The sequence below is a fragment of the Hemibagrus wyckioides genome, linkage group LG26 (assembly GCF_019097595.1).
Source record: "Hemibagrus wyckioides isolate EC202008001 linkage group LG26, SWU_Hwy_1.0, whole genome shotgun sequence".
In the NCBI taxonomy this organism is placed as follows: Eukaryota; Metazoa; Chordata; class Actinopteri; order Siluriformes; family Bagridae; genus Hemibagrus; species Hemibagrus wyckioides.
Window position 1 is genome coordinate 10,655,399 of NC_080735.1, and position 16,578 is coordinate 10,671,976.

General features: G+C 40.0%; 4 protein-coding genes across 5 annotated transcripts; 3 read left to right on the forward strand and 1 right to left on the reverse strand.

The window, feature by feature from the left end:
- The first annotated feature begins 1,328 nt into the window (after nt 1–1,328).
- LOC131347010 (zona pellucida sperm-binding protein 3-like) lies at nt 1,329–3,745 on the forward strand. Its single transcript, XM_058380841.1, has 8 exons — nt 1,329–1,840; nt 1,951–2,063; nt 2,169–2,266; nt 2,653–2,827; nt 2,900–3,026; nt 3,184–3,272; nt 3,352–3,425; nt 3,555–3,745. The coding sequence occupies exons 1-8, from the start codon at nt 1,343–1,345 to the stop codon at nt 3,707–3,709; spliced, it is 1,329 nt and encodes a 442-aa protein (XP_058236824.1). The 5' UTR covers nt 1,329–1,342; the 3' UTR covers nt 3,710–3,745.
- Nucleotides 3,746–7,185: 3,440 nt separating this feature from the next.
- On the forward strand, nt 7,186–9,632 carry LOC131347232 (zona pellucida sperm-binding protein 3-like). Its single transcript, XM_058381205.1, has 8 exons — nt 7,186–7,703; nt 7,787–7,899; nt 7,984–8,081; nt 8,472–8,646; nt 8,715–8,841; nt 9,009–9,097; nt 9,179–9,252; nt 9,417–9,632. Exons 1-8 carry the CDS (start codon nt 7,194–7,196, stop codon nt 9,563–9,565), a joined length of 1,335 nt encoding a protein of 444 aa, XP_058237188.1. The 5' UTR covers nt 7,186–7,193; the 3' UTR covers nt 9,566–9,632.
- Nucleotides 9,549–12,355, reverse strand: LOC131347231 (inositol 1,4,5-trisphosphate receptor-interacting protein). Its single transcript, XM_058381204.1, has 2 exons — nt 12,222–12,355; nt 9,549–11,784 (listed from the first exon to the last, which is right to left on the reverse strand). The coding sequence occupies exon 2, from the start codon at nt 11,781–11,783 to the stop codon at nt 9,858–9,860; it is 1,926 nt and encodes a 641-aa protein (XP_058237187.1). The 5' UTR covers nt 11,784; nt 12,222–12,355; the 3' UTR covers nt 9,549–9,857.
- A 782-nt stretch (nt 12,356–13,137) lies between these two features.
- On the forward strand, nt 13,138–16,070 carry LOC131346538 (calcium homeostasis modulator protein 1). 2 transcript variants are annotated; one of them, XR_009203629.1, is made up of 4 exons: nt 13,138–13,417; nt 13,670–14,260; nt 14,377–15,548; nt 15,930–16,052. XR_009203629.1 is itself a non-coding variant. In XM_058380021.1 (3 exons), exons 2-3 carry the CDS (start codon nt 13,706–13,708, stop codon nt 14,956–14,958), a joined length of 1,137 nt encoding a protein of 378 aa, XP_058236004.1. In that variant the 5' UTR covers nt 13,138–13,417; nt 13,670–13,705; the 3' UTR covers nt 14,959–16,070. The 2 variants fall into 2 exon arrangements, 1 of the variants encoding a protein (XP_058236004.1); XM_058380021.1 differs by having other exon boundaries at nt 14,377–16,070.
- Nucleotides 16,071–16,578: the final 508 nt, after the last annotated feature.

Here is a 16,578-nt window from a genome sequence, read left to right on the forward strand (position 1 = left end):
GAAGTGAGCAGTATCTGATCACTGTCTTACAACATATTGCCAAAAGTTTTGGGACACCCCTCCAAGTCATTAAATTCAGGTGTTGTTTTTCAGGGGTTGGGTTTGGCCCCTTAGTTCCAGTGAAAGGAACTCTTAATGCTTCAGCATACCAAGACATGAATTAGAGCGGGGACTGTGAGCCAGGCCAAAACTGGGACGTCTGCCTTCACATGCACATCAATGTAATATGGAGTTGGCCTGCACTTTGCAGCTATAACAGCTTTAGCTCTTCTGGTAAGGCTTTCTACAAGGTTTAAGAGTGTGTTTATGCGGAATTTTTGACCATGTTGGACAACAAGGCCTTGCTAATTCATCCAAGTTCCTCCACACCAAACTCCCTCATCCATGTCTTTATGGACCTTGCTTTGTGCACTGGTGTGCAGTCATGTTGGAACAGGAAGGAGCCATCCCTAAACTGTTCCCGCAAAGTTGGGAGCATGAAATTATCCAAAATGTCTTGGTATGCTGAAGCATTAAGAGTTCCTTTCACTGGAACTAAAGGGGCCGAGCCCAACCCCTGAATTCAATGACTTGGAGGGGTGTCCCAAAATTTTTGGTAATATAGTGTATCTCTTTAAAATTTCAAATAAATACAAATTCTGGCCCAGTGTATGCAGTCTGCTCTTACACCACTCAGAGTTACAGCTACATATATTGGTTTACCTCACTGCTGCTGGTTCTCTGGACTCTCACTTTTTATAGTTGACTTCACAGTAACTGTGTAAACTGGGACATGGCAATAAATCTGACTTATGGCATGACATCATGTTATCTCCAGTTTATCCAAATGACTGAAATGACTACCTTCGACTGCATTTTACTTATATGAAGGACAATATTTATTAAAAGATTACTAGTTTTCAAGCAAATACCCTGACAGTGTGAAAAAATAAATAAAATAATAACTTGAAGCTCTTCCAAACAACATGGACTTCATTACAATCACATGTAACTCCCTAACACTATATAGGGATTAATTTAATACAGTGTTTATATTAAAAATAGTATCCTCCATTTATGGTTCTTGCCAATGGCTCATGCCTGCAAAAAATGGGACGAGAATACATGAAAAATCTGAGCCCCAGGCTCAGCAATTCACAAGCAAGTCAAAGTCAAACCAACTTCACTTCACACCAATTGTTAGTTGGTCAAACCAATTGTTAGTTAGTCGAACCAATTACCAGCAGGTGCCGAGCACACTCAATCACACCAATAACCACGCCTGTGCAGGATCATCTAAATGTTATAAACAGGCTAAAGCCAGTCACATCTGTGTGTTTGTTGTTCTTTTAGGCATGTAAAAATGTTGCTGAAAGTTGTGTTTCTCTTGGTGGGGCTGAGTTACATGGTGAGTCCTTCTTCCTTTGTGATTAACACTGCATCAGATAGCACATGGCCTGAAGTGGAGGAACTGTTACCACACTACAAGGTTAAGGTTCCACTTCCGACTCCTGGTACACCGTGTCCACCTTTGAAATTACCAGAATCTCAGCCAATTGACTCTTCAGCTGTGCGCAAGACTATGTTTGTACCTGCAAGGAACCGCAGACCCATACCTCATGAAATGAAGCCTATATTACTGCCAACGCTGCCTTCTCCTGAGATAAAACCTCCATCTCAACCAAAAAGTGTACAGCTTTTGTGTCACATTGACCGGATTTACGTGAGGGTTCTGAAGAGTCTCTTTACTAATCCAGAAGCTGAGAAATATCTCAAAGTGGGAACATGTCCTGTGAATAAAGACACACCTGAGCATTACTACTTCCTGTATCCCATCAACAGCTGCAATGTACAACGTCAGGTAGGTATTTCTAACTGATTCTTATGGGGTGACCAAAGTTATGTAATGTCTGAGCGGTTGTTTGCTATCGTTAAAGTCCTCTTGCCAATTTTTTTTTCTTGTCTTTCCAGGAAAATGAAAACCGTGTCTTGTATTCAAACACTCTGACCTATGAGCCTGTGAGCGATGAACTGATTATTCGTGAGATCGCATTTTCTGTGCAACTGGAATGTCATTACAACAAGTTGGAACTTTTTTTTTTTTTTTTTTTTTCTCTCTCATCATGTACAGTTGAATGAATGTGTTGCTTCTTGTAAGGCTAAATAGTGGTAATTTTTCTGCTTTCTAGGCATTTCCGCTCCTACAGTGTTGGTTATCAGCCTCAAGTGGAAGCAGGAACAGTTTTCTTAAGCTTACAAGGTGGAGTTTCACTTACACCTGTAGATGGTAAGCACTCGGTCATCCCTACATGAAAGTTCAACACACAAATCCTGTGGTAATAAACAAGCTGCTACTTTTTAATAATAAAGGTCTTCCTTTTTTCAGGTCACTTGATTGTGAAGGATTGGCTTCAATGTTTAGTGTAATTAGAATTGTTAGCATTGACGGGTCTTTCATACATGTTTTATTCTGGACCACAATCTTCTATCTGTGAATGTCCATCAATCCCAGTAAGATGGATAAATATTCTTTTTCTGAGAGATTTCAAGTGACCATGTCCTTAATATATGCTGTCTTGTGGAAGAACTGATGCTTTAAAGATGTCATGCTTCAATTTTATCTACGCTGGCAAACTGGCTACAACTGGAAGATGTATTTCTTTTCTTTTCCAGATCATTGGGAACCTCTTGCTACATGGCAGACCTATACATTTGGGCAACCCATGTACTTTGAGGCCAGGACTCCTGCTAGTCATGATAAAAAGAGGCTCTACTTCAGCAAGTGCTATGTTACTGCTTCTTCAGACCCGGACACTACACCTAAATTCATTGTGATGGACAACTATGGGTAAAGAATCTGCTTTAATTTGGAGTCATTCCATGTTGAATTTATTTGGCAGCTTTTAATCCTTCTGTGTAGCTGCATGGTTGATGGCAAGAACAGTCCTCATAGCAAGTTCCACCCTACTGAGGATGTGACCACATTACGGTTCTCTGTGGGAGCTGTTATGTTTAAGGACATGATGTCCCAGCCTTCAGAAAAGAGGGTAAATACATGTAAAGCTGAACATATGTCCATTACCTTGGTATGGAATTTAAATAAGATACTGTTTGTCTACAGTAATGTTAATGACCTCAATTTTGTGACCGACCCTGTAAATACGTCCCAAATACACCCTTAACCGGTAAAATTTCTTTTTCCAGGAAATGTTCCTTCACTGTGAAATGCACCTGGGACCAGAAATGCCAACTTTGAGTGCAAAAGCCTGTTCCTACAAGGCAGATACAAATGAGTGAGGTTCACGTTGTTGTGCTAACTTAAAGCAGTTGTCTTTTTGATTGCACAAATAATGACCCGTTTCTGTGCTTTAGGTGGGTAGAGTTGTATGGAGATGACTCTCTGTGTGCTTGCTGTGACACTTCCTGTCCTGCTCCAGATCCTTCAGGTGGGTCATTTATCCTATTTTTTTTTTCTTTTTTTTCTTCCCCCCCACTTTTGAGTGTGGGTTTTTTTTCCTATTTGGAAACCTGGCACTTTTCTTGTTACCTCCTAAATGTGTTCACTTTTGATGTAGTGGGTACGAAGATCATCTCCAGCAGTCCCTGGGAGGTTAAAAGCCAGTACACTCAACAACCTGCACAGAAACACTTTAAAACAGGGGAGAAAGCCCTGAATTATGCAGAGTTTGATCTCTTCTGGGACAATGCTCATGAGAAAGTTCTTGATTGATCCAGAGCACCCTGTGCCTTTGTTACATGGTGAATAATAAAGTCTGACTGTGTCTCTTATAGATGTCTCTTGTAATAAATGCTGGGATTTTTGTTCAGAAAGAGGTGGAATTGCTTTCATTTAAAGAAATGCACAGCTTTATGAAGTACACAGCCTTCAGATGTTCACTGGACACTGACCTTTTACAGTTGTATGTATTGCTTAGGGATGGGGAACAGCTTATTAGGTTGTAATTTTTTTTTTATTATTATTTGAAAGCTTGCTTCACCTAATCCTGAAGTTTATTAAACCATACTCCCAGACAATACAGGTGTACTTCACCAAATCCTGAAAATGTTGGACAAATTTCAAATATTTTAACTTTGGTTAGCTTTGTCGTGATCTGCTAAATTCATTCTGTACACTCAAATGTTTTATATATCTGGTCTCATGTGGCTTGGTTTACTTTTAAGGGTGGATTCTCGTGTGCTTTAGTACTGCCTTCATGTGTTAATTTGTTAGTGTATATTATCACCTAAATCACCAGAGGCATGTGTACTGTATAGCAGTAGTAGCTAGTTCATAAGCAATAGACCTTGTTACAAATGTCTGGCCTGTAGGAATTAAATTCTCATCAGGAGTGTTAATTTAAAGCCACTCCCAAAGGGTTATAATCAACTGTTTTTTAAAACATGTCTTTATGGGACTAACAATTATCAGTTTCTCATGTTGGAGTATCCAAATTCACTCTTTCACTACAACAACCAGGTCTAAAGTATTTTATCACATGATTTATAGAGAATGGGGCATGAGGAAAGGAGTGTGCTTATTTGCAAAAAGCAGGAACTTGACTCAGTCATGTGATTAAGTGAATTCTGTAGAACTGCAGGATGCCTGGAGGATGTGATCTGCCTCCATATGAAGGCAATCAACTTGGAAGTGCACCAGCTTTCTGGGACTCAGAAATGAGATATGGGGGGGGGGGAGAAGATGAGCTTGCACCAATATCTTGGGTATTAAGTATTCCTGGGTTCACAGAATCAAGCATGTGGCCCTGCAGACAAATGAGTAAAGGTTGAAGAAACTGGACTTGCACCAGGATACCAACCCAGATGTTGGGTGTTTCAATTGCTTCTGCACCACCACCTATTCATCCATCTTATCTGTTCTGAGTTTGACATGGTGAATGTGAATGGCTGCCCTCATTTCTTCAACCAGTGACAGAGCTCCTTTAGGAACAGACTGATGCACACAAGCACACCTTAATTGGCAGATAATCCAGCTGCTCTTGGGCTGCAGACTGACAGCTGGGCATCAAAAGTTTCCCACACTCTTAGCCCAGGCTGGGTTCATCTGGGTCTTAATCTCTCATATTGAGGCCCTAGGTTTGAAAGCTCAACACATAATGTCCCCCCCCCCCCAGGTGTAGTCTGTTTAATTTTGCATCTTACTGAAAGTCAATTATTATAGAATTGTGTCATTATCTGTTACATGAGAAATATATAATTTTTTTTTTTTAAAAAGGAATGAATTCATCTCAATGTACTTTTTTGGAATCTATTAAACCTGCTGCTTTTCAGCTATCCTGAAGCTAGCCTTATCGTGAAAAATAACAAAATCCTACTCCTTTTTTGAGTTAGCAGGTCTGCCACCCCCTAGTGTGTATAGCAGTCACTGCAGCTAGACAGGCTCTCAGACAGGAAGTAGTGTACAGTATGTGTGTGTGTGTGTGAGACAGAGAAATATTAAGGTGGCAAGCAGCACAGTTGTCCCCTACCTTTTGTGTAAGATGTTTTTTATTTCATTACTAAGTATTGAATGACTTATTTTTTTATTTTTTGAGAATTAAATCATCGGCCATTGTCGATGCTTAATTTTAATAGGTATAACAAGATCACACAGGTGTTCCCAAATATTTATGTTTATTCGGTGTCTAATTCCACTTTATTTGTTTGAGATTTATAATTTATGACCACTATAACATTATTTGAACATTTAATAAAATACAATCAAATATGTGTAACTTAAAATCCACAGGAATTTTCCTTTCACTGACTGACCAGTCTAGTGAGAATGTGATGTAATGACACAGCTTTTTTCCAAAAGTCTGGAGGTGTGTTTGTCGTTCAGCTGTCACATATCTTCAGAGGATCTATATATATGGAATAAAACATGAGGACTGTGTTCATAATAATCATAATGTGTTGTAGTTCTTGCACAGAAGCACCACCACCACATACTCTGTAGTTTCACTTGTAAAAGCTTCAGACGTACTTTAAAACAAAAAAAAGATCTTTTAAAGAAAAGCTGTAGCTGTCAAGTACCTCAAAAATATATATTCTAGAAGTAATCCTAGCTTTAGAAATACCTGACTAGCAGTGGACCCATCATGAATGCAGAGCTAGAGCTGGAGTGTTCACTTTGCACCACTCAGGCTTAAAACTAAAAGTAAAAAGATTTGACGCGGTTGGAAATCGTGTGGCTTAACAATTAAAGTCATCTGTCTTTTTCACACCACTGAGTGACAGAGTGACAGCTTCAGGCTTTGGTTGACTGTGTGAGCTTCCTCCATTGGTTCGATTACATCTGTTCTCAGCCATAATGTGAAATGAAAAGAAAACGTTTCTATTTGTCTCTCTAAGTGACTAAAGTGACTGCATATGAATATGTTTGTTCACAGAGCATCAGGTCAATAGTTAAGACTGAGACCTGACTTTTCCTTCCCTTTCAGAGTAGCCCTTAACCTTCAAGGTGGACAGGATATATCTCATACCATTATCACACCATACTGCTGTATTTCATTACATTTCTCCCTTACGCCATGACACCCTTATCCAGAGCCACTTACATTTTATCATCTTCATACAACTGAGCACTTGAGGGTTAAGGGCCTTGCTCAGGGGCCCAGCAGTGGCAGCTTGGTGGACCTTGGTGGACACACAACCTTCCGATCTGTAGTCCAACATCTTAACCACTAAGCTACCACATCCCGTTTCACGTCATCATCCCACAAAGATAAACATGCTGGCTGATGTGGAGACAAATGACTTAATAAAAGAATATTTTGCTGCAAGGAGTTTCTGGGTTTTATGTGCTATGTGGCACATCCCTCATTTTCTTTTAAAACTGCTCTTAAAATATGACAGCACATGTATGCATTACGCTGCCAGTACACTTGACTGCTCCAGCATAATATTTTCTCCTCATTTCAGTATCTCTACACACAAGATCTATCTATCTACACTAGATTGTACAGTATATACTGTATGTGAAGGTACATACACACCTCACACTCAGAGCACAACAGCATGTTCACCAGCAGAGGTCATACTTTGCATAGTATAACAGGTCCCTCTACAAGCCAATCATAATTTTGGTTGAGCCAATTAACACCAGGTGCAGAAGATATCCAATCACTACACACTGACCACGCTCTGCTGCTCGGCGGCTAGCTTTTATAAATAGGCTAAGCTCAATTTGAAAGGCTATCCTGTGGCTCTTTTAGATGTTCAAAAAAATGTTGCTGAAAGTTGTGTTTCTCTTGGTGGGGCTGAGTTACATGGTGAGTCCTTCTTCCTTTGTGATTAACACTGCATCAGATAGCACATGGCCTGAAGTGGAGGAACTGTTACCACACTACAAGGTTAAGGTTCCACTTCCGACTCCTGGTACACCGTGTCCACCTTTGAAATTACCAGAATCTCAGCCAATTGACTCTTCAGCTGTGCGCAAGACTATGTTTGTACCTGCAAGGAACCGCAGACCCATACCTCATGAAATGAAGCCTATATTACTGCCAACGCTGCCTTCTCCTGAGATAAAACCTCCATCTCAACCAAAAAGTGTACAGCTTTTGTGTCACATTGACCGGATTTACGTGAGGGTTCTGAAGAGTCTCTTTACTAATCCAGAAGCTGAGAAATATCTCAAAGTGGGAACATGTCCTGTGAATAAAGACACACCTGAGCATTACTACTTCCTGTATCCCATCAACAGCTGCAATGTACAACGTCAGGTAGGTATTTCTAACTGATTAAGTTTTAGTTTTTGAAAGTGTCCTAATTGACTTCCCCCTCTCTGATTTCTTTGTCTTTCTAGGAAAACCAAAACCGTGTCTTGTATTCAAACACTCTGACCTATGAGCCTGTGAGCGATGAACTGGTCATTCGTGAGCTACCGTTTTCTGTACAACTGGAGTGTCGTTACAACAAGTTGGAACTTTCTCCCTCATCCTTTACAGTTGAATGAATGTGTTGCTTCTTGTAAGGCTAAATGGTGATTTTTCTGCTTTCTAGGCATTTCCGCTCCTACAGTGTTGGTTTTCAGCCTCAAGTGGAAGCAGGAACTGTTCTCTTGAGCCTACAAGGTGTAGTCTCGCTCACATCTGTAGATGGTAAGCACTTAAACATTCATTCTTCTAAATCTCATAGAAATAAGTACTAAAGTACTTGCTTGTGGGTTTGTTTATCTTTTAGGGTTTATGCATGAAAAATGTCCACCTGGTTCTAAATGTGTGCTTTCAGTGACTAAATCTTGACCAGTAGAGCCAAAATTGATCTCTTGGCAGTCTTTCCTAACAGAGAAAAAACCTTTTTAATTGAAGATGCTTTTGGTGTAAAATTTGCCGTTGAACCCAATCAGTAAGATGACTGTCCATGACTGGGTTGCATTTGTCTTGTGCAGGTCTTGTTTTTATCCAGTATGGTTAAATGCATTACCTTGACTATTTTGAGCTACCCTGCACTTTGCTACTAAAGATAAATGGGGAAAACTCTCTCTACAGAGAATTGGATGCCTCTAAGTATGGTGCAGAGTCATACAATTGGCCAACCCGTGTACTTTGAAGCGAAGGCTCCTGATAGTCTTACTGGAAAGAGGATCTACTTGAACAAATGCTACATCACGGCATCTCCGGACCCTGATGCTACACCTAAATACACTGTGATCGACAACTATGGGTAAGGAATTAATGTTAATGCTAGCCTCTGCTTTAATTTGCAGTCATTTTAAATATGCTTTTGTGCAGATGCATGGTGGACAGTAAGACCAGCGATCAAAGCAAGTTCTACCCGAGCGATTACAAGACCACGTTAAGGTTCTCCGTGGCAGCCCTTATGTTTAAGGACATGTCCTCTACGCCTGAAGACAAGATCGTAAATATTAGACACGCATTAATAGCATGCAATAAGTGGACTGGATCTACCGATATCAGATTAAAGAATATAAACATTGATTTAAAGCAGATGGTTTTTGTTCTTGAATACATGCTAACAGTAATCATGCTAATTTGCCATAATTTAATGTGCTGTCACTTTCCCAGGAAATGTTCATTCATTGTGAATTGAACGTGGGAAATGAGCAACCGACTCCGAGCATAAAATCTTGTTCCTATGACCCAGAAACTGAAGGGTGAGGATCAAGTTCTTGCACTACTAAAGCAAGCTCTTTAATTGCCAAGAAATAATGCTCTTGTTCCCTATTGTGCTTTAGGTGGTCAGAGCTGTATGGAAATGACTCGGTCTGTGCTTGCTGTGACTCTTCCTGTCCTGCTCCAGATCCCTCCGGTCAGTCAATTTTCCTGAATTTTTTTTTTTTTCTCATTTTCCCAACTTCATTGCAGAGGAAGTGCAGTTTTGTCAAATGGATCAGTAGAAACTGGAAATGGAAGGCTTTCTTGTCCATGTTCTTTTACTAGTGTAAATGTCATCACTTTAATCTCCTAATATAGTGACTATGAAGATCTCCAGCAACTCCTGGATGGTTGAGAGGCGTAACAATGACCAACCTATGAGCAAGTCCTTTAAACTACCAGAAGAAATCATGGATCGTGGTGGATTTGAGATGTTTTGGGATACTTTTGATGAAATTACTGCTTAATGCCTGAATGATCTTTATAATTCTGAGCTTTTTACCATATTGTGTAATAAAACTGGACTCAAATGAACTTGAAGTGTGGAATTGCTGTTAATGTATTCAAAGAAATTTACAACCATACAAAGCCATGGTGAACAGTATGAACAAAAATACACACAAGCCTGCAAGGCATGTACATGGATTCTTCTGACTAAAAGCTTTATAAATATTGCTTTTGCATTGGGTACAACAATTTGAGGAAGCAGTACTGCTTCTGCAAAACCGATTTCTTTTATTAATGCTCATTTCATTTTCTCTAATCTGAGCTCTTTATTGAGCCATACTCTTGGATAAAGATAGGAGCATTTTTCACTAATTCCTGAAAATGTCGGACTGTTTTCAAGTAACAATCTTGATCCAAAACCATCGGCTGGAAAATGTTAATTGGCTTTGCAGTTTGAAATTCCTTAGGAAGCCCAATGTCCTTAGGAACAAGCGGATTCCCAATTAAAGCATGATGGAATTCTTTTGCTTGAAGCCTCTGCTCAAGAAATGTGAGCATATCGATCAGTCTGCTGGTTAGCTGCTCATGTTTCCATTCTGTGGGCTTGTTCATCAAGAGATGTAGCAATGTCAATTTGAGGTGGTGATTTGTAAGCCCACATTTCCCTGTTAGACTAGTTTGCTGTTTGTGTAGAAACGAGAGAATTTGGAGGCATGTAACATGGCATGAATGGTTAGGAAGAGTTTTGTTAAAGTATTGTAGGAGGGCTTTTTCATAACTTGCAAAGGAAATGGGCCAGTGAATGTCTGGGATGTTTTGATTAGTGGAAAGATAAGAGAGTAAGTACACTTCTGAAGCTTTGACCTGAACTACAGGTGTAATATTGAACAGAATAATCTGCCCTGATCGAAATCGAACTCTGAAAGCCCCGGGAGCAGCCTGGCTGCGAAATCCTAGCTCGAATTCATACTTATGGCTGATTTCTCTCCATGTTTTTAGAATCACTGACCTGAACCATTTCACTACTTGTTTTTTCGAAAGGTATGGTGTATTTTCTTGGCATAGTGGACCTCCAACGGCGTTTATCATAACTGTACTCTTCTCATTATGGGGATGAATAAGACATAACATGTCATCAGCGTTCCCATCCATGCAAGGGCAACCATTTGAAGTGTTTTCAACCTGCACCATTTTGATCTTGCCCAAACCAAACAATGAAGCATCTTTCTTCTTCCAAAGTTCAACCTCAAATCCATGTGATCTTGGTGCGGTTATGGGTACATACAAATCACATACAATTGTCTTGCCTGTAGCCCAAAGCTCATATAAGCTCCCTACACCAATAAAGTCCCCAATCTGCATGTCAGTTTCTTCATTGCTAGCATCTCTTGCAGCTTCCAAAAGTTCATCCACTAAACCCTCAACAAACTCGCATACTCGTCCACATGCGCCAGGAGAGACTCGTACACACTGGTCATAAAAGCAGTTCAGTACTTGGTGGTCAGGAATGAATGTTGGAGATCTAGATGTAGTCTTGTCTTTGATGGGATTTATCATTCCTGAGCTTTGTGAGCCTCTGAAAATGAATTTCCTGAGAAGGCGAATCACGGATATAATGGAAATAATTTTCCATAAATACCAGTTGTAGGAATTCTCTGTTGACTGTTCACTCGAGGCAGTGGATATTTCCTCGGTGTTTTTCTTGACCGCATCGTCTTCAGATGGCATTTGATTGCTCGTTCCTTGCACCTGATCTACCTGGGAAGATTTTCCTTGAAGGTCTTTCATTTGGTCGCTGTGAGGAACGTCTTTCTCGTGCCCTTCGTGCTCTTGAACTTTCTTAATTTCATTCGTTTCTAAAGGGACACTTTCATCCATGTTCACTCCATGTTGTACCTCAGGTAGCATGCTGTCATGAGTAAGAGGATCTCCTTCATCCTGAATGTGCTTAATCAGCAGATTCTGTTTCTGGACACCTTCTACCAGGACACCTGAATCCTCCCCTTCTGTATTTGTCAATCTGCCATGACTTTGCGACACTTCCTGATTTGAATGTGGCAGCCCTGTGGTCATCTGGTACGCTTCCTGCTCTAGCTTTGCTGCTTCCTTCTGCAGTAAATACTCCCTCTCTTGCAAGTCCATGAGAACCTTTTCCTCCTGCTCCTGATAGACAGTGTGATCCTTTATGTACAGCAAACTGGCTACTACTACATACACTCGCAGAAGCATTTCCTCCATCCTGTAACCAAATAAGGAAGTTGTACTTTCACATCCATCATATTACACCAAACTCAACATTTCAAATAGACTCAAGATCTAACGTGAAATTATATGTGAAAATCCACAAGATAGACAAACAATCCTGAATTACAGTCAATTGTTTTTTACGATTAAGTTTATTATATAGTGTAGCATCCTAATTCCATCAGAAGAATGCAAACATATCATTTACATACTTATAAAGCACATTGTTCTGGTTATGTCTCATTTCATCATGTTTTACTGCATGAGCTCATTTAAATTGTAAGATCTTACAGCTCACCATCTCATAGTACTTCCTGCTTTGAAAATTATAGGTAGCTTCCTTTTTTCTCTCCCCCTTTTCTCATAACGCATTTTCATCATTTTTCAAAAAAATTTTATTCAAATTTTAAGATTAGATTTCAATCCACCTACCTGCAATATTTTTGTGTCTACGGTCAAGAGTAAATGACCTTTCAGCATCAAAGTAGATCGCCGCTGACGGCAGGAATCTAAACCCCTGCGCCTCTTTCTATAGAGGATGTTGCCTATCACATTGAGACAGACTCTGACTGCACATTTCCGTTCTGCCCATGTGTGACTTTTTCCTGTTTGAAATACGTTTCAGAGACTAGAGAGAGAATCTGTTATTAAGGCCGCAGTGGTGTGCAGAGGCCGGTGTAGGGTTTAATGTCGAGCGAAGGCCTAAATAAGAGACACTTCTACTTCACATACATGAAATATATTTTTGCAGCTGATGGCTGCAGAAATAATACATGATGCACGTGTATTAAGTGTACAATTACATTTGTTTTAACAAAGCAGATTCTTATAAAAAATAAAATAGAACTGTTATCACCACACATACATTACTTTTCTTTGTAGCTGAGGAAGTCAGGGCCAGAGTGCAGGAGCAGGAAGGGTTAAGGGCCTTGCTTAATTGCCCAGCAGTGGAGCTTGGGGGTGCTGGGGCTTGAACCCTGATCCTCTGATCAACAAAAACATGACTGTAACAGTGGGGGAAAAAAACTAATATATTTTTATGCCAAAATAATTCATGACGTTTATTTTTCACTACTCCTGTGAGAGATTTGTGTCACATTTTGACTTCGTGTTTCAGCGATCACAGCTTGGTACAGGATGACACAGCACTGTAAAATTTGAATAGGGTGAGGCAGTGACTTTGGCTAGGACCACACGGCCTGTCTGTGGTTATGTTAAGCTATGTAAATGAGAGGACTTTTCTAGCTAAAAAGACCAGAGCACACAAAAAAAACACCATATGTCATAGCTAGCATTTAAATGAGTATTACATAATGTCTTTATTGTCAGCTTTTACTTAGTGAGATGTGGGATATATATGCTGTTTTTGATTACCTGAGTCTGTGAGGGTGATTACATCACGGGGCAACAGGTGTGTGTGTGTGTGTGTGTGTGTGTGTGTGTGTGTGTGTGTGTGAGAGAGAGAGAGAGAGAGAGAGAGAGAGAGAGACACTGTGTGTGGAGGGTGGAGCTGAAGTCTTTTTTTCCGGTTCTGAAAACTGCGTCAACACTTCAAATATTCCACGAAGACATTTTACTCAACAATATCTAGAGAAATTACACTCTGATAAACACCAGCTGAACAATTTGTAAGTATATCATACCTTGTTTGTATTTTTAAAATTTTTTAGAATAGCACAGCTACGTGTTTCTGTATATATCTGCATACAGGTTGGTTAGGAATCGAGTCTATTAGTAGTGTTTTAATTAGTGCTGAATCAGTGCACAGTATACTGTGCTCCTTTAGAATTATTGTGACCCATATGACATGGCTTTAAGGACAAAATCACAGTATTATAATTTATTTAAGTATTAAATTGCATTTTTCATCCCCTAAACAGATTTGTTATTCAAGGAATCCACCCTAACAAGCCAAAATGGATAAGTTTCGTATGATGTTCCAGTTTCTTCAATCCAACCAAGAGTCGTTCATGCATGGTGTTTGTGGCCTGATGGCCCTGGCTAGCGCACAACTCTACTCCGCTTTTGAGTTCAACTGCCCCTGTATGCCTGAATACAACTACTCCTATGGAATTGGTGTATTGGTCATACCAGCGATTTGGTTCTTTATGCTCGGCTTTGTCCTGAACAATAACGTGTCCATACTTTCTGAGGAATGGAAGCGACCGGCTGGTCACCGAGGCAAGGACCCTTCGATTTTTCGCTACATGATTATTTCTGTTACACAGCGTTCGTTGATTGCCCCTGCAGTTTGGATTACGGTCACATTAATGGATGGAAAAAGCTTTCTTTGTGCCTTTAGTATAGATTTGGATATTTCTGACTTTGTTATTGGAAATTTCACTGGGCATAATCTCTCCGAAGCAGAGATGATCACGTTGCTGGCCAAAATTCCTTGCAAGCACATATTTGATGGACAACATATTTTCTCTAGAGAATCAGCCACCGTGTATATACGATGTGTATCTCAGGTATGAGACTACGATCTTTTCTTTTTTGGCTAGACTATATCGATAAATGATTCAGACTTCTTTGTATCTTTGTTGCTTATTATATTGTATTAACTTTTAATACTTTGCACCCACAGGCATTCGGCTGGCTCTTCCTGTTGATCCTTACGTTAATTGCCTTCACCATCCGTGCCATGCGTCCTTGCTTCAGTCAGGCTGCGTTCCTCAAAACGAAATACTGGTCACACTATTTTGACATCGAGCGCAAGATGTTCGACGAGCTCTGCGCAGAACACGCCAAAAGTTTTGCCAAAGTCTGCATCCATCAGTACTTTCAGAGTGCCAGTGGGGACATGCACAACTTGCAGAGCCAAACCGGGGACGACGGTAAAGAAGACGACGAGGAACACTCTAATGAGGAAGATAAACTGCTAGGCATTCACACCCAGGAGGACATGAATAATGTTTTGTGGAACTGGCACATATCGAAGCCTCCGTTAAGCCTGAGAAAGCCTGGAGCCAGTGACGATGGCAACCAGAAAGAAAATGGGATGAAAACTGGCTACGACAATGCGACATTTACCGCAGATCAAAAGGAGAATGGATACTTCACACCCAAAAATGGAAATAGCTACATGAACCAGCGCGGCTGGGATACATTCGATCACTCATCCCACACTAAAAAGAAAGAGTGGGCTGTATATTACAGCAAGGTCTGAAGATCTTACTGGTGGAGATGCTGCGAAATGATTTACCATTGCTGACACACATCAGCTACACTAAATTAAAAAGGCAAATTTAGACCTGTTAAAGGTTTTAGAAGACACACAATCTCTGGAGAATGTTTTCATTTAGATCAAATCCGATTTAGACCATCCCATATTCCTTGCCCAAACAGAACTGAGTGAAGACATAGCACTGGGTTTGCCTTCAGCTTTCCTCTTCAACTAGGAACTGAATGTCAATCTTAATCTTAAGGGAATGTGTGTATTATGGCAGGTTACCTATAGAGTAAACTGCCTACTGATCACATTCATTTCATCAAACACTATGAAGAGCAGCTAGGAATTCCTGATCACACGCCAACAAGGCATCACAACAACCTGGACGTAGAAAAACGTCCTTTCTCTCCTGTATGTTGTACCGTCTGTTCTTGCAAGCGAGTCGGAACTCGCCGCGCTCGCAGCCGTCTTGCTGACAGGCAATCGTGCATGTTGATGAAGAAACAAAATCACCATTTGCCTTGTGCGCTTTTGTCGACCTTTTGATTGATGTCCCTTTAGAGAGATGGAAGTCTCAGATTGTAGGGGTTCGTATTTCCTGTTCTTAATGAGCAGTAAGAATACCACTGCATCTACACTGCACAGACAACGAGTATATAAATATTTGTGCTCTTGTTTTACTTGATTAACATGTTTGCCAGTAAATGACTGAAAACTAATCCAAGGATGTTAGTGTGCTATTCCTCTGGTCCCAGCAGAGGGCACAGTTGACTATATTCTATCTACATTCAAATTGAAAACGAATTATTAGTGGCTGGACTTTGAACTACACATGTGTGATATGATCATGGATGTGCTGCTGTATGATTTGTCTTTGTATCAATGTGATTTATTTTAATTAGTTTACCATATTTGGTAGGTGGGTTCATTTTTTAAGTGTTTTTTTTTTGTTTTGTTCACTGGTTAAGGTGCTGTCTAATGGATCAGAAGGTTGAGGGTTCAAGCTCTGGACCCTGTGCCCCGACCCCCAACTTCCTAGCAAGCTGGGATATGTGAAGTGTAGTAATCTTGTTGTACTGTAATGGTTATGAGACAAATAAAGACATTCCTTCCGTCTTAAAGGAATAATACAGCATTTTTCCATTTAAACTCATTTCAGAAACAAGAATCTGGAAACTTTTCTTTGCACTTAAATAAAAGGGAGGGGGGGGGGAAGAAAGCCTTTGACTTTATGATCAAATTCTAAGCACAGTTGACTATAAATCTTTTAAAATAGGCAATTATATAGAACATATTCAAAACTATAATCTTTGTTTTCTAACCATAAAGGCATATAAAACAGCCACAAGAGATTTTTTTCCCCAAATACTGGAGCAGTAAGAAATAACCCTGGGATTAAAAACCTTATCTGCCACACAATCAAATTTAGAAAATTTCCACTATAATGCAATACTTCAGAAAAACAGCAGGCTTTCCAGAAGACAAATGCATTTCCCTTTAGTTTGTATCTCAACCAGAAGTAACATTTATGTTGAAAAGGGAAATAAATTGCATTTAAATATTTCATCCCAGTTCCACAGAAATGTCTAGCTCTTCATTGTCCACCTAATCTACTTA

Bases quoted from the DNA above. Each gene is read 5' to 3' on its own strand.
- LOC131347010 (XM_058380841.1), top strand. From the start codon at position 1,343: ATGTTGCTGAAAGTTGTGTTTCTCTTGGTGGGGCTGAGTTACATGGTG. The intron at 3,273-3,351 runs GTGAGGTTCACG...TCTGTGCTTTAG, and splicing joins TACAAGGCAGATACAAATGA to GTGGGTAGAGTTGTATGGAG. The intron at 3,426-3,554 runs GTGGGTCATTTA...CTTTTGATGTAG, and splicing joins TCCTGCTCCAGATCCTTCAG to TGGGTACGAAGATCATCTCC.
- LOC131347232 (XM_058381205.1), top strand. From the start codon at position 7,194: ATGTTCAAAAAAATGTTGCTGAAAGTTGTGTTTCTCTTGGTGGGGCTG. The intron at 7,704-7,786 runs GTAGGTATTTCT...TTGTCTTTCTAG, and splicing joins GCTGCAATGTACAACGTCAG to GAAAACCAAAACCGTGTCTT. The intron at 9,098-9,178 runs GTGAGGATCAAG...ATTGTGCTTTAG, and splicing joins TATGACCCAGAAACTGAAGG to GTGGTCAGAGCTGTATGGAA.
- LOC131347231 (XM_058381204.1), bottom strand. From the start codon at position 11,783: ATGGAGGAAATGCTTCTGCGAGTGTATGTAGTAGTAGCCAGTTTGCTG.
- LOC131346538 (XM_058380021.1), top strand. From the start codon at position 13,706: ATGGATAAGTTTCGTATGATGTTCCAGTTTCTTCAATCCAACCAAGAG. The intron at 14,261-14,376 runs GTATGAGACTAC...TTGCACCCACAG, and splicing joins ATATACGATGTGTATCTCAG to GCATTCGGCTGGCTCTTCCT.